This window comes from Schistocerca americana, chromosome 4 (genome assembly GCF_021461395.2).
Source record: "Schistocerca americana isolate TAMUIC-IGC-003095 chromosome 4, iqSchAmer2.1, whole genome shotgun sequence".
In the NCBI taxonomy this organism is placed as follows: Eukaryota; Metazoa; Arthropoda; class Insecta; order Orthoptera; family Acrididae; genus Schistocerca; species Schistocerca americana.
The window spans coordinates 496,897,147-496,920,739 of NC_060122.1; the positions used below are offsets into that span (position 1 = coordinate 496,897,147).

A 23,593-nucleotide genomic window follows, 5' to 3' on the forward strand; every position below is an offset into this window, starting at 1 on the left:
TCTAATTCTTGCTTTTACTATAAATTATACTACTTCTATAGAGAATCTAAACTCACCAAGCACTCTCTTCTTCACATCTTCCATACCATAGTGATCTTCATCCAAGATTTCCATTGCTCTTTCTATGTCCAAGTTTTCTTCACTTGTTAAACCCCAGGGAAGGCATGTAAGCCAGTCTAAATAATTTCTCGTTACACTGAAACAGATATTGCAACAATAATAATAAATTATAGCATACAATGCACAAAACAGAATTATCCATAAAATATTCACTGTTGTGGAAGAGTTGTTGAACCACTTCCCATCACACTTGCCACACCATATTAATTTGTAATTATACGATTGCTTAAGTGTAGTTCTCCACTGGCATTACTCCTTTTTCACATCTTATCCAAATAACACAATTTTTGTCTCCTCTCCATCACAAAATACCTAATTACACAGGTGAAAATCAAGCTTTGCTCTTTTCGAGCTCAATCTGTTTACCTTAAGCACAAAATTTACCAAGAGATAGGGGAGCAGAAAGATGTGTTGTTAATGTTTCATCTGCTGCAATGTAAAAATTAGTTACCCTTGTTCCTTCATTTCCTACATTTATTTCGAACAGAATTTGCATATCTCTTGTCATACACAGGGCATGTTTGGTGGTATTTCTATTTCCATTAGTTAGTGATAAAATTATGATCAAATGGCTGACATTGCACAGCCAATATCAGTCAATGTGTTGATCTCCAATCTTATCACTTAGTTTCCACAATAGGCATTATCAGCTCTTTAATTCCTATCTGTTCTTCGTAGCACAAATCTTGTAATACTTTGTCAGGGACATAGTCTGTTAAAGTCTGTCCAGTATGGTTTTATTTATCTTCATGATCCTTCCTGACCCAAGTAATGGTCAAAGCACCCATATGTTTATTTTCAGCTCTCTCAAATACTCTTTCATATCTTCCTCATTGCTACCATATTTGGTGTAACAGCTGGTCTCTCTTGACCGAATTCTCAGGACGGATTTCTCTCTTACTGGTGCAGCTGCTTCTCCCCCTGCTTATTATCTTTTCATCCATAATTTATTGTGGGAGCACGTCATGTTTGAAATGATGATCTTCACTATTTCATGACCCCCAAATGTTTCCCACCATTCCTAGTACTTTTGGTCTAACAGCTTCGCTCATGATTGACTGATTCAATTTTACTAGCAGTAAACAAATGTTTCAGAATCTCAACATATAATCATAGCCAGTTCTTCTGCAACTGCTAATTGTGGAGCCAAACTCTTACTCTTTATCTTCTACTTGGTCCTCAGATATGAGTTTTTGTCCCAATATTTACACATTCCTTTGATGTGATACTGGTATGTGGATTTGACCCTGTATTCAATAATGCTGAATTCACTGCCCATTGTTTGGTTGAAATCCATTACCAAAACAAGAAAATGTCTTTGAATGCTAGACAGCTATTCCGATTTTATGTAGTTATGACGGCCCATGCACCTGATTCTTCCTGCAAATATCCATGGACAAAATTCATCTTATCTTTTTCAGTTCACCAATACAGGTAGACATAATAAAACTGTAAAACATTCTCTGAGTAAATGCCACCTGATGACTTTATTTGCTAGAACTGTAACACACTAAGGAAACTATCATCGAATTATTATTATTATTATTATTATTTTTAATTCTGCATCCCTCATCTCTGCATTTCTTTTAGCAAAATCTTCCACATGCCTTGCTACTTAAATGCTTATTTTCTGGATATTGCTCTGTCATATCTGGGATTTTGGAATTTGGTGTCATTAGTATATATTCTGGAGCCACAGTTGGCAACTGGCCCTCCAAAATTTATTTGAAAGTATAAATTACCCAAGCAAATTACTTAAAAAAACACCAAAACAATTCATTTGAGATCCACCCTTATCATTTTATACTATTTTGCAAGTAGTTGTGTGACTGATTTGAGCTGTTAATGGTTAGTATGTAGATTAAATACATAGTTGCTACATTTTGTAGCACAAGAAAGATGGGGGCAGAAGGGAGCTTGTTGGCGAATCAACACAGCATGTTGTGTTGATCCACATAAAAGCTCTGTACACCCAAAGAATTTTATGGAACGACGTAGTAAATTTTATAAATCAATCTCTGACTCTGGCAACCTATGAATCCTCTTTTAATCAGAGCACGCAACTTTAACAAAAGCCTAATGACACTTTATGAAACTTTGATGTGAAATTCCAATTTTATGGCATGCACTTTGTGGCAGGTAGCAGTATTTTTATAAGGAGCAAAATAACAGGGTAACAGTTACTGAACTATAAGAAATAAAATCGTCAGAACTTCCGAACGGTTTGCGGTAGGATGTTCAAACTGGGCGGTTTGCTGTAGGGCATGATGGGAGTTAGTATGCGCATTTGGTATGGTTTAGCGATGAAGCCCACTTTTATTTGGATAGTTTCACCAATAAGCAAAATTGGCACATTTGGGGGACTGAGAATCCGTGTTCCACAATCAAGAAGTCTCTTCACACTCAACGGGTTACAGTGTAGTGTGCAATGTCCAGTCACGGAATAATCAGTGTGATATTCCTTGATGGCACAGTGACTGCCAAACAGTACGTGACAGTTCTGGAAAATGATTTTATCCCCATTACCCAAAGTAACCCTGATTTCGGCAAGATGTGGTTCATGCAAGACGGAGCTCAACCCCATCGAAGCAGGAGAGTGTTTGATGTCCTGAGGAGCACTTTGGAGATGGTATTCTGGTTCTGGGGTACCCAGAGGCCACTGGCATGGGTCTTGATTGGCTGCCATATTCTCCAGATCTGAACACATGCGACTCCTATTTGTGGGGCTATATTAAAGACAATGTGTACAGCAATAACCCCAGAATCATTGCAGAGCTGAAAAGAGCCATTCATCAACAGCATCGATGTTCCAACACTTCAGTGGGTCATGCAGAATTTCAATATTCGTCTGTGCCACATCGTCGCCAATGATGGCAGGCATATTGAACATGTCATAACCCAACACTGTAGTTTGTAACTAATTTATTTATTTTCATACGGTTCAATAACTATCATTCTGTAAATACAATAAGCAAACTTTATCGTCACTTTGTTACAGTTGTTGCGATCTTGTACAGAGCTGTTCTCAAACTGTTTTGTTACTGTCAAGGCTTATAACGTTTTTTCGCATGTAGGTGACTGCTAAAAAGTGTAAAGTTGATAGTGACACTAAGAAGTTTTTGACTGAATGCACTGAACAATATTGTTTTACGTCACCTGATAGGCCTCGAACTGTTCCAGTTTGCCTCATATGCAACAAAACTGTCGCTCTTGTTGAAGTGCCAATTTAAAGTGGCAATATGAAAAAACTCATCACCAGTGTCATCCTAATTTTTCCTCCAAGTATTTGAGCTTATCCAGAGAAACTTCAGACATACCTAACTTCTTAAAAAATAAAACTGACTTTACTAAGCTGCTATATGAACCAGCAAGAAAAATCTACTGAAGCAGTGTTGCATGCGTATTGGATGCTTAATAAACACCAGATGCCTTTTTCAGAATCTGAGTTAATAAAAAAATATATGTTGGAAGTGGCTGCGACACTTTTAGGAGAGCCGCAATTTGAAGTATTCCATTGTCGGCAAGAAGGAATCCAAGAAAAACCAAAATTTTGGCTGCTGACAACAATAGTAATTTGCTCAAACTTCTGCAGACAGTTCCCTGCTATGCCATACTACTTGAATGATGTGACATCACTGAAGACAAACAAATTCTACTTTCAAATGATTTTTGGTTATTGAAAGTAAAGCATTTAGGTAAGAACTATTAGCAATATTGCTGACTTGCGGAGAAGATTCATTCAAGGCTTCTGTTGACTTTGACAAAATCAAATATTAGTTATCATAAAATGGTGTCACTTTCAACTGACAGTGCCCCAGTGATCAGCAAAGAAAAGGGCCTGAAAAACAGAATCAAGGATAAGAATGCTGAGCTGCTATCTTACCAGAGCATTATTCACCAAGAAGCCCTTTGTGGAAAACTTAGTGGCACTCTGAAAGAAGTAATGGACAGGTCGATAGAGGTGATTAATTTTATAAGGTCTCATTCTGCTCTTCATCACAGACAGTTCAAAGAGTTTCAGGAGTTCATATCTGAGTGTGATTCAGTCATTCTTACTTACTGCAGAACAACAGTGTTTATTAGTGCCTGAACATTTTTGGCAAATAAAAAAATAAAGTTGCTGCAATTCTTAAAATCGATCCTGAAGTTTCTCCAGTGGAAGAAAGGACTGATGTGGTTGTGAGGTTCTTCTACCTTTCCAACAATTTACTCCAAATGGAGATAACAGAATTGCAGGAACACATTTCCTTGCAAACATATACAATTTCATCTGCCAAAGAATTTTGGAGTAAACATGTCCCAGAACACTATGGAAATTGCAAAAAATTATCCATTTGCCTGGCTACTATGTTAATGAAACTTCATTTTCAATAATGAATTTTTTGAAGAACCAATATTGCTCGCTGAAAATTAATATCCGTGCCCCTTCTAGACACTCTGCGTAAGCTGCTCCCTGTGTAAATATAAATTTAAAAATCTGGTTCAAGACTGCAGACTGCAGATAAATACAATTCCACCAATCTACTGCATTTCACATGAAAATAAAAATTAATAAGGAACATGAGGGTTTTTTTTTACAAAAATTTAGAATGTATCCAGACACCAAACTAAAATTATTTGCAAACCCCTTTTCTAGAGCATTGCACCTACTTCCTAAGGTATCTTAAACTGATTTACATATGTACTAGGCCTATTTAACTTCCTAATTTTCCTTTGTCCCAGATTTCTCCATCAAGGCATAGTACTTCCGCAACCTGCTGTTCTGTCTGAGCTGAAAAGTCATCTGTCATCTTCTGCAAGCTTCGCTTCTGTTACTGCAATTGCCACTTTAATTTCAACACCTCTATATCTTTACTCCATAAACCTAAGTGAAGGGTGCTGGAGAGGATACTCCACATTGTACTACCGGTTCCATTTGTGTATGGCACACAGAAAGAGTGACTGCTTAAATGCCTCTGTCCTTGTTGCAATTAAAATGCAGTCTTCCATGTGCAGTAGGGGCATGCAGCCGTAGCACGAACTTGCATGGGAGTGCTCAAACGAGGCAAAGTCATACAAGTATCTAATTTCTGTGCACATCGGGGTCACCATGTGCAGGCACCATAGTTTCCTCATTTCAGGTAGGGAGACTTGTGATACAATTGTGTGCCTGACTGCAGTTATACTCATTTCCTGCTTTTTTTTTAAATTACCAATGATTAGTTAAAAATTCATTTGTCAAACCCATTCAATTTTCCCCTGCATTAGCATAATGGTCAAAAGGATTAATGAGAAACATAAAGAATTTTTTGACAATTATTAATCATGCAATTTTTTGTTTCTGGTAAATTAATTTCACTGACTTATTGGAATGAAATGAAATTACAGTCTACAATTTCTCACAAATAAGTATAACTGGAAACAAAAGTCAACCCTGGCCAATAAAAAAAGACTTCGTACTTCTAACAGGTACACAACTTGTACAATTCGAAGAAGAACACCGGATCATCAAACTGCTGCACTTGTCCCCAGCAGTAAGAAATCAACGTATGAGGGCTATGCTTGTCAGTACCAGTATAGCATCTCTGTATGCCATATACTCCTTTGCTGACAGTGGTCCAGTAAGATGAAATATTAGTGTGAATTCACTGTATGACCAGCAAGTAAGGTTTATAAACAGCATTCTACTTGCCTTCTTTATTTCTTCGACAGTATTCAGATACACTACAATGCTAAACATATTCATTAACCCAACACTTGTGCTTCTTTCGATAATTTTAGCTTTGTCTCAAAATAATAACATCAATGGCTCTAATGCTAACAAAATGAACATCTTGAACATTGGAATGGTATGCATACTTCTATTTATGTGTGAACAGAATCTCACATGAACACACGCTGAGAGAGCAATAGGTAGGATGTTTTAGTATACTCCTGGATTTGTAATTTGATACTGCATCTTGAAATTTTCTAATTATGCTTTCACAGGATAATTATTTATCTGCATGTCTCAGTAATTCAAGTTTTTCATTATTTTCGAAACACCCTCCCATGAGTCAACCAAGTCTGTGACCATTCATGCTGTCCTCTTTGTGTACATTCAACATTTCCTGTTAGTCATATACGATATACCATACATACTTGAGCAATATATCCGGACTGTTCATACAAGAGTTTTGAAAGCAATCTCTTTTATAGACAGATTGGATTTTTCTAATATCCTACTAATGAATCAATGTCTGCCATCTTCTTCAATGTCTATGACTGAGCCTACTTCATCATTTCATTTCATATTCCAACAAATTGTTGTTACACTCAGATGTTTACAAAGGTTGACAGATTTCAAATGTGATTCATTGTTGTTTTAGTTATAGTTATAGTTATATTCATTGTTATTTTGGTTATAGGACACTGTTTCTGTGTTTTCTGAAGTGCACGGTTTTACATTTCTAAAGATTTACAATGAGTTCCCAATCTCTGCACCACTTGGAAATCTTTTCAAGATCTGACTGAGTATCTGTGACGCTTTTTTCTGATAGTGTTTCATAGTAGAAAACTGCATCATCAGCAAAAAGTCTGAGGCTACTATTTATATTGTCTGCCAAGTCATTAATATGCAACATGAACAGCAAAGGCCTCACCACACTTCCCTGGGGCACACCTGAAGTAACATCTACATCTGCTTATATATGCTGCATGCTCCCTAATAAGATCCTCAATGAAGTCACAGATTTCATTTGATTCCCTATACAGATTTTTCTCAGAAGTATCTCTTGAAGTGACTGTTAATTTTTTCAAAATATGTTCTTATGGTTTTTCTTCTTCACTTCATACAACTTACAGGAAACAGCTGTGACTTTTGAGGCTTGTCTGAAGATAAATACATTTTCTGAATAAATTCATTAATGACATATCTTATTCTTGTCTTTTTGGAAGCCAAACTGATTTCAAGGGATACTATTAGAATTTTCTATAACACTTTGGATTTGAGTTGCAGCTTGAAAAGATTGGGAGAAGACTTTTGATCAGTTGTTTCCTACATCTACCTTCGAGCTTTTCTGGAATAATATGTTTACTACTGCATACGCCGACTTCAGTGCAACTGGCAAGCACTCTTCGAATGACAGACTAATTATTTCATAGAGAGATCCTGATATTATACTAGAAACTGTTTTAGCACTCTAGTGGGTAGGTCATTTCATCCAGCTGAATTTTTCTTTAAGATAATCTTACTTATTACATCTATAGTTAGCTGTAATTATTACAAATTTAGCTACAACTTCCCTGTTATCTGATCTAAGCCAAAATGATAACCATTACATATACACTCATTTCAACATATAATTCTGATGTAAAGGTCTGTCAAAAACTGGTTTGATGCTGCTCCCAATGCTAGTTTATCTTGCTTAAGCCTTTTTTCCTCTGTCACTGCTGCAGCCTACTTCCACTTGAATTTGCTTACTCTAGTCACATGCTTTGTAATATCATTCTACAATTTTTATGCCCTTCACTACTAACAATTCCAGTCTGGTTCCTGTACAAGTTATGAGTAACCCTCTGTTTCACGTATTTTCTCTCTGCTGCTCTCAAAATTTTGAAGTGTGTATACCAGCCTACGTCACGAGCTCTCTCTAAATCAATAAATTCTATAAACATAGCTTTGCCACCCTTCAACCGATCTTCCAAGAGTAATCACAGGGTCAGTGTGTTCGCATTTCTCCAGATCCAAACTAATCGTCCTCGAGATTGGCTCGTACCAGTTTTTTCCAATCTTATGTATGTAATTTGTGGCAGTATTTTGCAACCACGACTCCTGAATATTACAGCTCACTTCATGGTGGAGATGTTAAGTCACAGATTAGCACAACAAAGACTGCAAAACAAGTATACTTTCAGCCAAAAGACCTTCATGCAAGCACATCTCTCTCTTACACATGACCATTGCATCTGGCCACTGAGACTGGTCTCTATTGTCATTATTCCATCCTGGCTTTTCCATTGTCTGAAACTTATAGTTCAGGAATATTCACATCTGCAGGCATCTACTTTCTTTGTAATCTGAATAATTACATTGTATCTGAAGCCTGAGGATATCTCGCCACTCTCATGAATCTTGCATACCAGGTGGAATAGGTTTCTCTCCCATGGGATCTCATTAATTCTGAACAAATGTCTTTTACATGTTGTAAAACCTACCTTCTTGTTAATATGGACAGTGAAGAAGAAGAAAGAAAGAAAAAAAAGCATTACTACCGACAACTCGGATGAATGATCTTAGCTCTGGGAAAAGGAACTGGAGTGTTTTATGCACACAAAAGCAACTTCCCCCCTGCCCCCTTCCACAAAAAAGGATATACCTACAACGTAACACACAGTGATATTTCATAACCAGTTCACAAGATATCGTTATTTAAAAAACAGCTGTTGGATGTGTTACACTTAGCAGCATCATTGTTCCTAATGATAATTTTTCTTCTGTTACCCCATTTGACATCCTCATCTGACATTTCCAAGGCTGTAGCAGTGGAAATATTTTGTGCTTTTTTTTATTAATACTAATTCTAAACATTTACACACGTGTTAATTTCATAAATAAGTTACTGAAGTGGTATTTTATCTGGCAGTTATTCTACATAAAGACAACATACGGCTTTTTAATTAATATATATATAGGGGTTTTATACAGCCCAGGGTGTCTTACGTTATCATTTAGCTCATGTTGCTCCAAGTTTAAGGTCTGGCACAGTGTGGCCAAGAAATAAATCCAAGGGATCAGATGCACAATTGTGAGACAGCACAATACAGTCTAGAATGGCACACAAGGAGCTGTAATTGTTCTTGGATCACAATCAAATCTTAAGTGGCTAGCACATTGCCACGTCATGTCGCACCACACTCTGGCATGTAGTATCAATTGTTTTTTGTACATTCTAAGCCCATATCCTGACATGTGACATGCAGATGTTCAGTCAGACTATGGAAACACATTGTAATTCTGTCAGAGACAGCAAAGGACTTGGAAGAGCAGTTGAACCCAATGGACAGTGTCTTGAAAGGAGGATATAAGATGAACATCAACAAAAGCAAAACAAGGATAATGGAATGTAGTCAAATTAAGTCGGGTGATGCTGAGGGAATTAGATTAGGAAATGAGACACTTGAAGTAGTAAACGTGTTTTGCTATTTGGGGAGCAAAATAACTGATGATGCCTGAAGTAGAGAGGATATAAAATGTAGACTGGCAATGGCAAGGAAAGCGTTTCTGAAGAAGAGAAATTTGTTAACATCGAGTACAGATTTAAGTGTCAGGAAGCCGTTTTCAAAAGTATTTACATGGAGTGTAGCCATGTATGGAAGTAAAACATGGATGATAAATAGTTTGGACAAGAAGAGAATAGAAGCTTTCAAAATGTGGTGCTACAGAAGAATGCTGAAGATTAGATGGGTAGATCACATAACCAATGAGGAGGTATTGAATAGAATTGGGGAGAAGAGGAGTTTGTGGCAAAACTTGACAAGAAGAAGGGACCGGTTGGTAGGATATGTTCTGAGGCATCAAGGGATCACAAATTTAGCATTGGAGGGCAGTGTGGAGGGTAAAAATCATAGAGGGAGACCAAGACATGAATACACTAAGCAGATTCAGAAGGATGTAGGTTGCAGTAAGTACTGGGAGATGAAGAAGCTTGCACAGGATAGAGTAGCATGGAGAGCTGAATCAAACCAGTCGCAGGACTGAAGACCACAACAACAACATGGAAACACTTTCATTTACTTCCGTATTCTCTCAAACTACCAAAAACATTTTGACACGCTTTCTTTACGTAATCAAGCCATCTTCTCAACTACCCACAAAGAAGAGTACTAAATGTGTCATAAAAATCAAAATATGCTGACCAGTTCATTAAAAGAGCTTAGAAAGTCATTCCTGGAGGGAGGCAGTAGGCTGCTTATTTCAGCACTGGAAGTGGCAAACCAATATTTGGACTCAATGACAGATGCTGGCTCTGCTGCTCTTGTGACACGCAATTGCGGGCTACAGGACTAGTTACCCATAGCTTACAGGTTAGCAATGAGGCGATATTCCAGAAGAGCCAAATATGGTTGGCATCATACACTAACCGCATGATCAGCCATGCACAGTGCAGCATCATCGAACCTTCCAGAAGGGTAACATGCAAAAGACGCCATATAACGGGGCCCTCCTACCCTACTGGGGAGTGTGCAGTATTAGCAACGAGCGCAACGAGCGAATGATGCAATCTCCATGACACTCATCAGCAGGAACCAGACTTAGGATATTTCACGTGCCTCGGTCAATGTGGGACACACAGTAGACTTAGCAAACGAAGAGTCAGTCGGTTATACATGGGACTTTGTAAATTGGGAAGAGTGTTAGGGATACGTCCACGAAATGTACTTACATCTATGCTTAGATATTTCCACCCTGTTTCATAAGTAGTCCCACCAAGGTCCATACCTGCACCACCCAAATTTTGCTTTTTAGTTGTGGTTGGGATATAAATAGGCAGCCCACCACTGGTTAACCTCATTGAATTCATTGACCAAGGTAAGGTCCCCTGTCACACATATCGTTGTCTTTCTTACTCCCTCTCAGGATATATCACATGATTTTCTGAGTATACTGATGGAGAGGTTTGTGATTAAATCATCATCTAAAAACCATGAAATAACAGTTTCGTTACAGTTTTATGAACAATTCTGTAAATTATAAGCTCTTGGGCCCTTGGAAGTTCCATTGTTACCATCACCCCACTACCATTCCGCGCCATGCCATATCACTGTGTGATAACCTGAAGTATATAAGAAAACCTCATAGAAATATGCTTTCAACTGTTGTCACTGGTATTAATATCAATAAACTTTGATAGCAAAAACATATTATGTTTCAAACTGGATGCTCTTCACATTATGGTCACTGTTAACTTGAAGCATGACACTGCAAGGAAGTTGGCTAAGACTACTTTGTAGTACAATCTTTAAAACAGAACTGAAGTGTGAATAATCAATCAGGATTCATACTTACATTTTTTTTAACTAAAAATCCTCGCTTTTGCTTTTGTGCAAACAATGAATTCACAGCTATGTGACAAATTCTCATGTGTAGTTTGCATTCATAAACATGCAATGGGAAACTGATCTGGAGCTCGAGGACATACCGCCAACAACAAATTCACAATGTCGGTGAGAACATTGAAGGGAGCCATGATTGAGAAGTGAACATTACAGCAATTCAATGCAATTTCTTCACCTTACCTTATGTGACTCTAAAAACAATTGTTTCCAAAGCAAAATCAAAGGGATTTGTAACAAAATTACTTAGGCTGCAGTTATAGTGGAGTGGCACAGCACAATCCGAGCAGCACAGTACAGTGAGCAGAGCAGTGCTGAAGAAAGAAGTGCACTTTATTATAGTGGCGCTGCAAGTAGAGTGGCATGGAGTGGAGCAGCACAGAGTGGTTTCTGAGAGTGGTGACCATAGCATTTGAGTGACTATGGCTGTGTTTTGGCAATGATGGCTGTGTTCAGCTGTTGCTGCAGGTTGCAGTCAGCACTGTTCCTGACACTTGTGTTTCTTTAGTTGTACCGCTGAGAAAATGGTATCAGCGGAAGCTTCGATACCAGCTGTTTCTACTCGGTGTCCTTTATGGGATCACTTAAATGACTATCATCACAACCAATGCATTTTAGACAAGTTATGTGATGAGGTGGCAACAGAATCACAGCCTGTAAGTACAGAATACATTTCATTATTATCTTGTTTATCTCACTGTCTTACAACGAGATGTGATGATAAAGTTGAAGTAGCATAGCTGAGAATTACATCAAAATCATGTTTTATTATGTGATGGAAAGTTATCATAACAGTCTCATTTGGACAACATCATTTGAAGGTCCATTAAAGCTTCATCCAGTCTGATAATTGTTTTACACAGTGTCTACTGTATGTTTCTCACTGACACTCAGGGGTCCTTGCAGGTCAATGACAATGTTGTGGAGAACATGCATATTTCACAATATCATCAGTAAATTCTGGTGAAGTTTCTATTGACTTAATTTTTGTGATCTGGAAATCCATCGACATCTGAGATTTGATAGAATCCCTCAACCATGGATATGCCTCACCTGCGATGAATACAAAAGGCAACATGACTGAAGTCTTTTGTAGTGGACAGTCTGGCAGTATTTTAAGTTCCCCTTCTCCCATCAAGCGAAATACACTTGAAAAATAAAATCTACAACCTTTGTTTTCTCCTTCATATCCCCCAACATCACCACCTGTATTTGGAGAGTTCTGTACATTATATAAATCATTTAAAGTATTTAGAAAATCATCTCCTGAAGGCACCCACATGTGGAGTCGCTGGAGGTAATCCCACAACACTTTCGTAGTTGACTCCATAATTCTTACAACGGTTATGAATCCTGTTGTGAATGTCGCAAACTACCTCTGGTTTGTAGGAACCTATAACAATTCTCATTTCATCAGATTTTATGGTCATTAAATATTACATTATGTTATTGGAAAAATCTTTAGTTGCTTGAATAATAGTCATATATAGAAGTTTCACCTGTTAATAATACGACAAAATATTCTCCTAATCACATACTATTATTTGCCACAATCTTATTTCAACATCTCCAACAGTTTAAGACATACAAGGAATGTTACGAATATCTGACTTTTTTTGTTGGTGCACGAGTTCAAGGATAAAGTGCTTTACATATGATCCATTTTCTCGAGACTGGTGATAGATAGTGATAGCCTTCTAAGTTTGAAAAATAATTCAGTATGTTAGCTAAATTTTATATGCAGAAATATATGACCCACCACGCACCAAATGCAAGTTCATGGCGACCTCTATTTTTCAATGCAAACTTTCCAAATTCTTTCAGTTGTTTTCATAATCACGAATATCACAATATCTATGACCATTAACAAACTGACAGTCAGTTAATCATGAAGCTGAGACATGAAAATCACACTTTTACCGAGTAGTTCCTTTAAAATCATTTGAGAAAGCTTACAGATCAGTCGGCCTGCATATTTGCCATCCATGCAGTGAAGCGAACCTGCTGGCTGCTGCGCCGCTTCCTGGCTCAACTATAACTGGGTGTGAAGCACCAAGCACATGCCCAATGCATAGTTCCACCCTTCTCTTTTGCGCCACTCCACTATAATCCAGAACTTACTAGGGAACTTCATCAATTTGACCTCAAATTTTCTTGAGAAAAAAACATATGAGCTAGATATCAACCCTTGCAATCAATCTCACAGGAAAATTCGGGCCATTATGCAGATACTATGCAGGTATGGCCCTCTCAATGTACAGCTTTTAAACATTTGCACACTCGTGATGTTAGTGAACCAACAAGCTGTTGTGCGACTCCTCCAAGAGCATTATGGAAAGACAGCTAAACTGAAACGATTAAATGTCAAAGAACAGAAAATCTTAAAAGTCATGACCAGTAAGGATCAAAGTTTGCAGTAACTGGATAAAATTCTATACATGGCAAATGAAAGCACATGACACTCTTTATTCTTTTCCTTACGTCTTTAAACTTCGTTGCAGAAATCGTAGAAAATTACATGGATGAAGAAAATAGTGGGTTGACGTTTGGTATACGTGTACAAGAGGATAACAATGGCAATGATGAAGCTGCCATTTCACAACCGTTACATTCATTAAACACTTTCACTGCTTCAACAGAGCTGGGCCATGCAATCAAGCACATCAGTGTTGGTGAAGGCTTTTTTGATTATGTAAAATCATCGAATATCTCTTTACCTGTGTCTATAACACAGGAATATATGCAACGGGTCATTGCCTTTTAGAAAAAGGGACTATATCTTTCAAGGTCATCAAGAAGAGCTTTAAATTATTAAAATAGAGAAGGGATCTGTATGTTTGGAATAATTATGTTGAGAACAGTGGTATGCATCACTGAAAGCTTGCAAAAGTGTATACAATCTGTCTAGATATATTTAACAATGCATACAGCGATAAGTTCATGATCCACGACGTTAACGTACAGTGTTCAAGAAGCAGTGGAGGTGGACCTAAATAATTTCAAGGCATCTGCAGGGTGGGTTTATGCCTTCAACAAGAAATATGGTATTTTATCATGAAAGAATAACCCTTGTTACAACAACATAAAAGCTATCTAAAGAAATAGCCATAATTACTGCCTGTGAAAAATTTCTCACCAACACCATAGTTGTTACAGAACCAGTCAGTAAACAGAATGTTTATAATATTGATCAGAGTGGGTTTAATTTAGAAATGACGTCAGGTCAAACTCTTGCGAAAAAAAGGACAAAAGATGTCATCACAATCCTTCAGTCCATCAATAACATGACTCATAGCTACATCATAATGCCAACAATATCTGCAGATGGACACTTGCAGCCACCTCTGTTTTTATTTTAAAGGAGCCGACCAGATCATTTGATCCGCGAGTCAAACAAAATTTGTTTTGCGGACAATGTTGTAATTGTTGCCTAATCTTCTGGAAAAGTAAACAAGGAACAGTTACAGAAGTGGTGAAAAGAGGTGTTTATAAAATCACCTGAGACAACAACAGATCAATTCGAATAATGGAATCTTTTTCTGGTCATGGAAGTTTGTCAGTGCATGAAGACACAGAATACAATACACGACCATTTCTATATTGACAATACCACCAGGTGGTAGAAGATTCTGCCAACTGCTAGACACATTTGGTTCCCACGTGTTCAAGGCATTTGCCCGAATGTTTAGCATTTCTGGATGTCTGTGTAAACTTCGGTCAGCATAACACCATCCTACAAATACAGTCACTTCTTCACAGGCAGTTATGCGCACCGTTATTTAGGTCAGTCTTCCAGTAGACATAGTACTGAAGCGAGTACACCAGTGACTGGCAACAATACTGTGAACATCTAGTGAAATACTGTTTTGACACAGGTATTATGTCAAAGTGTGCAATTTCTAATGTGTAGCTGGTTTCAAAAATCCCTTTGCTTTGAACACTTTTATATTGCAATTCATAATTGCAGTGGTAATGAATGAGAAGGTTTTTCAACATGTAGTGTAGTGTAATTTAATTTTGAATATCATCGATGCTTGTTACCTTCTTTGATACAAGCTGACACTATTAAAATGGAGTACATTTGTAAGAAATATACTTTATGTGCCGCATTTTTTCTTATTCCATCCTCCACTTCCCTAGCTCTTCACATTTCACATTTTGGGGAGCTTGCTGATGTCACTTCACTTCACTGCAGAGCACTGCGCGTTTGGGCATTACACAGCTGCACTGAAGTGGGGTGCTTGACAAACAACCAGAGCACGCAAATGTTTAAAGCTGTACATTGAGGGGGCCATAACTGCATAGTATCAGCGTAATGCCCTGAATTTTTGCTTAAGATTGGTTGTAGAGGTTGATATCTAGCTCGTGTTTTTTCTCAAGACAATACTAGGTACAGTTGATGAAGTTCCCTTGTTAGTATATTTTGTTCCATCAGTGAACAGTTGAACTGCCCAGCATCTCTGAGAATTCCCTGTGTCTTTTGAATTTTCCAATCAATAAAATTTCCCCCTAAGAATTCCTAACTTTCCATGTTTTAACTTATTGGGATGTACATATTCCTAAACATGTGCGGAGGCTATCAACAAAAGTAAGCCGGATTTAAAGTACCAGTGTTCTTGACACAAATATTTTGAAGCAGTTTCCCACAGTATCAGCCAGCCGCCTTGTCGCAGTGGTAACATCAAATCCTGTCAGATCACTGAAGTTAAGTGCTGTTAGGCTTGGCTAGCACTTGGACAGTCTACTGAGTGCACTCAGGCCTTTTAAGGTAAACTGAGGAGCTACTTTATAGAGAAGTAGTGGCTTTACTCTCATAAACTGATAACGACCAGGAGAGTGGTGTGCTGACCACATGCCCCTCCATATCCGTATCCAGTGATGCCTATAGGTTGAGGATAACATGGCAATCAGCAAGTACTGTTGGGCTTTCCGAGGCCTGTTCAGATGGAGTTTAGTTTAGTTCCCACAATCTCATATTAATCAAAAGTAACACCTCTTTACACACAAACCAGAGTCTTTATTATTAAGTGAAACAATATTATGAATTTGGGACGGCAGCAACACTCACTATTATCATCATTTAATGCCATCAGTAACATAATATGTGATTTCTCTAAACAGGCACACTTTTTTCCACATTTTCTGTTGTTCAGCCTCTCCCTTTTTTCTTGAAACTACTGGTGATTCACCTACACCAATCATTCATCTCTCGCCTGTCACGTTTGATCACTGTGTAACTTTGCATTTCTATATTTATAAACAGTGTCAGGTCACATGAATTGACATTGTAGCTTGTGGTAGTTTGATACTTTTGATGCGATGGCAGCAATGCAGTAGTGGTTTTCATAGCAGTAAATTGAAAGTTTGTACAAAATAAATACATAAATAAAAATGCATTACTTGTAATCTTTAGTTCATTTCTGTTCATATCACATATGTATACTAGCACACTCAATGTTAATACAAAGCAAATGGTATACAGAATACACAATCCATTCAATGACATACACTCTAAGACATGTAACTTCATTATAGTGAACCAATCTTGAGAAAGGAATAAGACAACAGTTTTCCTAGTCATCATTATATTGTTTTTCAGTAGTGTTTTTTGAGAGTCCCTAAACATACGGGCCCGACTGAAAACTGAGCATAGGCCACATGAATACCATGACAGACTTTGATGCAACGACTCCTTGACCAGTCACTTAACTGCACTGAATAGTATTAAAGTGAATTGCAGATGACTTGTACTTGAGGAATGTACAACATAAAACTTCACCAATTGCAAAAAAGGAATAACTGTACATACTTGAATTCTGATGAGTGGCTTTCAAGCAGTGAGAGTTTATGCAGTTCTTCATTCAGAACATCCATCACAGGCTTCGGCACTGTTTTATCCTGTTATTTGAAAAATAAATGCAATGTTGCTAAACAAATTTCAAAAGCTTTTAATATAATGCATTCCAATCATTTGTAATTAAATTCTACTTAAGAGTAAATCAAAGCAACACTGTCTAGAGCCAATGGGGATAAAACACAACATTAAGGAAATATGGAACAACAGAGAATCAGTTATTATCCACTAAACAGCAATAAAGATGATGACATCTCATAGTTACCTTAATTCTCTCCCTAAATTTGTCTTCAATGGCATCTTTATCATCTTTTTCAAGGCCAAGTTCCTTCTTTATTATCTTCAGTTGCTCATGAAGAATGTATTTACGATGTTGCTGTTTCACTTTCTCCTCTACTTCACGGCCAATCTTTTGCTGCAGTTTACTCAACTCAAATTCTTTCTTCAGCAGAGCAAGTGACAGCATAAGGCGCTTGGGTATCTGTATGCAAAAAACAGATGTAAAGGTACATTGTAAATGAGATTTAGTAAGGTACTGCTGCATTTCTCTAACAAGAAAGTACTTATTAACTACAAAACAAGTCTGATCATTTTGGTTTTCAATTTTTATCAAAACCTAATGCAACACACACCATGAATGCACATAATAATGGAAAAAATAATGAGAAGTAATGGATGTTGTCTAATATTACAAAGATATATACATGATTTTATCACCAATTCCACTTTTACTAGATGAATGAGATCAGGAACAACTGTCTTTCCTACTTCTGTACAAAGTAGTCTTCTTACCATAACACAACATTAATGTACAGTGATTTTAATTTTGCGAACAGGTAAGAAAGGCACTTGTTAGAGAGTATGGCACACAGAAAGAAACTCACTCAATGCAACGCAATGAACTCGGAAACATCTCACCTGGTAGAACAGCAGCAACTATATACACCTCACAGTGCATAACAGTAAATGCCAATAACATTATCACTATAATTATCAAGTGAACATTCAAGATTTTTTATGCAGTATTGTTTCACCATTTAGTTTACATTTTCTCATACTCTGAAATACACTACCAGAAAAAAAAAGAATAGTACATCTGGATAGACAATGTAGATTTTGATCTAACGATGCCATATGCCATCTGTGTGATATTAAATGTGCTGATAAAAGTTTTCAATGTCATCCGCCTACAGAGAGCACAGTCACATAACTACCAGAGTGCCATCTGTGTCTACCCTTTAACAGGGACGCTCACAGCCAGAAAGCTCAGTATGGTGCAAAGGTGTTAAGCAAGCAGGCTACAATGCCGCGGATGCACTCGTGCTTCCTGCAGCAAACTAAGCAAGTTTTAAAGGGGTCAAACTGTGGCTCTCTGAGTGGTGGGATGGTCCTTTTGGGGAACTGTCATAGATGTTTTACATGATACATTAGTTGCACAATGAGGCTGGTATCAGGGGCCACATGAACACTCTCACACCTGTAGAAGAGATTCTGGATGGCCATGCAGCACAGATGCCTGCCATGATCGTCTTATTGTAAAGACAGCAGTGACAGATCATACAGCTACCACAGCACTGATCAAACAGTTTGTGAGCCCAGACATGTCAACATGAACTGTTGCGAAACAGTTATTAGCAATGGGACTATGTGCACACTCACCTCTAGCCCGTCTTCCATTCGTGCCACAGCATCGATGCACACAGCTCAACTGGCACTGTCAGATGATCACTTGGAAGATGGAATGGTCTGCCATCGTCTTCAGCGATGAAAGCAGATTCTGCCTGCATGCAAGTGATGGTCATTTGTGCATACGATGTAGACTTGGTGAGTACTGTTTTGTAAAGCGCATTCATCCACAACACACTGGCCCCACCCCAAGCCTTAATGGTCTGGTATGTGATAAGCTACAGCTCTCTTATATCTTCGGTGTTTCTGAAGGTAATGCTAACCAGCACTCAGTATAACATATCCCAAGACAGTATTTGCCGTCTGTACAACTGACTGGATGCCAGAGTCAGCACTTGCACTGTCGCATGGGGCAGACTACACCGCATAGTAATATGGGTGTTGCAGCATGGGTCAATACCTGGTACCCCAGACCCAATTGTGCTATCGATCTGTAAATGTAATCATTTCATGTACTCCATATGTATTGTTGTAACAATAAATCTCGAGTGAACTAAGGGTGTACTTTTTTTTCGGCAGTCACTATGAAGTCGTGTTTCTGTGGCATTAAATGGGAACTTTGGAAAGCTAAGATGTCTGAAAAATTCTTTCCTTCCTTGAATAATTTTGTTACATGGGTATGAGAGTACTGCAGTGAACAGTTAAGATACAGAAAGCAAAGGAAGAGAGAAGATTCAAAAGAATCTATAGTAGTCTGGTAGATAGCAGAATGTAACAACTTGCACTATAGCATGGTATAGTACATACAGGAGACAACAGAAAATGTACAGAATATAGTACTCACATCCATTTCTGACAGAACTTCTTGGAGCTCCTGAGGCTCAGCACCTGTCAAAGCTGCACCCAGATCTGATAGATACACTGGATTGTCAACCACACGTTCACCTTGGTGAAGCATTTGTTGCAGTGCATCACGGTAAAGATGATTCAAATTAATGAGGTCACGAATTGTTTTTATCAGTTCTTGTGTCAAAGCCTGTTAAAAGAAGATGATGATTTATAAGTAAAAGCCATTTCTATATTAGTAATCCTTAGCAATTCAAACTATGGGAAGTCCACAACAGAGTAAGAATATAAAAAGGGTAGACTGCTACTCACCATATACAGGAGACACTGAATCACATTTAAGCACAATGAGAAAGGCTGTTAAAATTTTAAGCTTTTGGACAAATGTCCTCCTTCCAAAATAGACGATGATGATGATGATGATGATTTTAGGTGAGGAGCACTCGACATCGTGGTCATCAGTGCCCTGATGAGAAGTCAGCATATCAATCTTGTGGGTGGTGATGAAGGCTGTCCACACATGCAGAGCAGTTTATAATGTGTTGAAGTCTGCCTCCCCTCCTCACCAATTACCGAAATAGAAAACATACACATTCACACAAGCACAACTTGCAGACCATACGTCATGCCCCAGAATCAGAGACAGTGGCCGTGTGTGTGTGTGTGTGTGTGTGTGTGTGTGTGTGTGTGTGTGTTTTCTGCTCAGAAGAAGTAGTTTTTTGACCAAAAGCTGCCCGTCTGACTCAAAGCCTCCTCTATTTGGTAAGTAACAGTATGTCCTTTTCATATTATTGTTAAATGAATTCAATAATTTAATATTTCTAGTAACTTTGGATAAGGAACATTTTATAATGACAATTTATCTAAGACATAAAAACGAAACAAAGAAACTAAATTTTATATCTTAATAACAACTATACTAAGCAATAATATGTATATTATGAATATAAAGTTAACCATTCTAGCACCGGAGAATAGGCATCTAAACTTAGCTAACAAATATTATTATTCTTATACAACTGGTAGATATATCAAAGTAGTTTCAGATTTTCTCAGGCATTCAGAAACTCATAGAGCAGCCCCCACCCCCGAATCATGGACTAGTGTAACTGTTAGATCAAGTCAAGCTGACCTAATACTGGAGTTCCAGTTCTGTTTCAACAGCACAGAGCTTTACGAGGCAACCAGGAATGATAAAGTTCCTCAACCTTTGGACTAACTTACACAGCTAATTACACAGTGCAACAATAAAACTACCCGCAAAACAAAAATATGTGGTTGTTATGTAGATCAGTGCTCTGATGACAATGGTGAAAACCACTGTTCGCTATCATCTAAACTTTCTTCTGGAAATGCAATTTTATCTGCACTTGGCTGCATTATCTACACTGTCGCACCACTAATTACATTATGTTATTTTAGGAATATTATTACTTAGTGGTGGGAGTAGAGTGGGAGTGGGAGACAGCCACTAGGGGTAGATAAAGGGAAGTTGCAGTTGTCTCAGTCAATTAACTATTGACTATCTCACTATAAAATCACACAGTAACAATTCTTGACCTGTACATCCGCTGACGTGAAGAATACTCAGTGATGTCTAGGACGTGTGTTAATTCACTAAGTCTTTTCTGTTATGTGTATGGCGAGTTTACAACTCTCAAATACATTCCACTTCAACCGTTGTCAGAAAGGTGGATAGGTTGTATTTTGAATCAAAGGTAGATGAGGGTCCGTGCTGGGCAAAACAGAACTGTTGCTCATGTTGCTCCTGTTATTTAAGAGGCTGGCTGCATGGAATCCACCCGTCTATGCCATTTGCCATACCACATTAGTGGAGGGAACCTGGAGACACAGTAGATAGCTACTTTGGTTAACGAAAGTAAAAAGAAACTCAAGTAAATCAAAATGGCAGTTTCTTATGCAAATTTGGAATCTGTAATTTGCCCGGTTCCGTATTCTGATTCTCTCCCAGTTTCAAAACCACCAATGGAATGGTCATTTGAATATGAAACAGACGATGGTAGTGACAAACCAACCGATCATGAAGATCTTGTGTACATGCCATCTGCAGTGCGGCTACAACCACAGCCATTGGAACTGAATGATTTTTTAAGAGATCTAAATCGTACAAAGAAGCATGCAGAATTATTTGGTTCTCGCCTTTTGTGACAATCAAACACTAATATTACATTCCGTAAACGACAGCTTGGTATACTGTAATGACATAAATGGGCTGCTTACAAAATTTGGGATGATCCACAATCCAGAACAATGGGGACTATTTTTACAGGTTCTTGAAAGACCAGTTACAAAGCTGTTCTCTTACACAACGCAAACAAGAAATCTTCGACACCAGTGGCCCATTCCGTTCAGTTAAAGGAAACCTATGAGAATGTGAGGCTACTCCTGAAGTGCACTGGCTGTTCGAATCAGAAATGGAAAATATGTGGCAATCTCAAAGTTCTGGGACTACTACTGCGAATGCAGACTGGTTACGCAAAATACTGCTGTTTCTTGTGTCACTGGATAGTACGGCAAGGAAAGACCATTATGTAGTCAAAGAGTGGCCTTTGATAGAAATTTTCAATCATAGTGGGAAAAAAAATATGTTGCATGAACCCCCTGCTGACAAAGACAGTGTGCTGTTATTGCCACTTCATCTGAAATTGGGCTTTATCAAGAATTTTGTGAAAGTAATTGGCAAAGATGGCTAAGGTTGCTAAGGTTTTCAATTTTTACAATCTAAGTTTCCTGCAATTAGCACTGCAAAAAATTAAGAAGGAATTTTCAATGGGCCTCAGATCCATGGCTTGATGAAAGATATTATTTTTGAACAGCTGCTGACAGATAATGAGGAGTCTGTTTGGCTAACTTTTAAAGATGTATGCTACAATTTCTTGGCAAACGTAATGTCTTGAGAATTAGAGGGAACACACACTAGACTGTTAAGGTTATAGAGTGCTACATGTCTCTGAAATTACATTTCCTTCATTCCCATTTGGATTTCTTTCCACTTAATCTTGGAGATGTGAGTGACAAACAAGGTGAATGATTTCAGCAAGATAGTGCTGCTAAGGAAAGATGAAATAAGGGAAGATGTTTACTAAACTTTTGGTGGATTAGCAAAGGACTCTCCTACAAAACATTTCACCTTCCATCCATAAACTGAAAGTTTCCAGGAAAAATTTCTAAATCGCAAGAACATTTCAAGACTTATTCAGATTTCTTGTACTATTTTCTTTTTATTTTATGTTTTGTAATACAATACAAGGCAATACTGACCTTACGACTTATCTTAGAAGAAAGATTAAGGAAAGGCAAACCTACGTTTCTAGTATTTGTAGACTTAGAGAAAGCTTTTGACAATGTTGACTGGAATACTCTCTTTCAAATTCTAAAGGTGGCAGGGGTAAAATACAGGGAGCGAAAGGCTATTTACAATTTGTACAGAAACCAGATGGCAGTTATAAGAGTCGACGGACATGAAAGGGAAGCAGTGGTTGGGAAGCGAGTAAGACAGGGTTGTAGCCTCTCCCCGATGTTGTTCAATCTGTATATTGAGCAAGCAGTAAAGGAAACAAAAGAAAAGTTCGGAGTAGGTATTAAAATTCATGGAGTAGAAATAAAAACTTTGAGGTTCGCCGATGACATTGTAATTCTGTCAGAGACAGTAAAGGACTTGGAAGAGCAGTTGAATGGAATGGACAGTGTCTTGAAAGGAGGATATAAGATGGACATCAACAAAAGCAAAACAAGGATAATGGAATGTAGTCTAATTAAGTCGGGTGATGCTGAGGGAATTAGATTAGGAAATGAGGCACTTAAAGTAGTAAAGGAGTTTTGCTATTTGGGGAGCAAAATAACTGATGATGGTCGAAGTAGAGAGGATATAAAATGTAGGCTGGCAATGGCAAGGAAAGCGTTTCTGAAGAAGAGAAATTTGTTAACATCCAGTATTGATTTAAGTGTCAGGAAGTCATTTCTGAAAGTATTCGTATGGAGTGTAGCCATGTATGGAAGTGAAACATGGACGATAAATAGTTTGGACAAGAAGAGAATAGAAGCTTTCGAAAT

The 23,593-nt window shown here is 37.9% G+C and overlaps 1 protein-coding gene across 1 annotated transcript in view; it reads right to left on the bottom strand.

Moving 5' to 3' along the window:
- Positions 1-23,593, bottom strand: part of LOC124612924 (lon protease homolog, mitochondrial-like) — a 152,767-nt gene that overhangs the window by 30,931 nt on the left and 98,243 nt on the right. Inside the window, exons 5-8 of the mRNA XM_047141420.1 lie at positions 19,518-19,709; positions 17,313-17,528; positions 17,003-17,091; positions 57-196 (exon numbers count right to left, since the gene is read on the bottom strand). Coding sequence (XP_046997376.1) covers positions 57-196; positions 17,003-17,091; positions 17,313-17,528; positions 19,518-19,709 — 637 coding nt within the window. The remainder of the gene's footprint in view (positions 1-56; positions 197-17,002; positions 17,092-17,312; positions 17,529-19,517; positions 19,710-23,593) is intronic.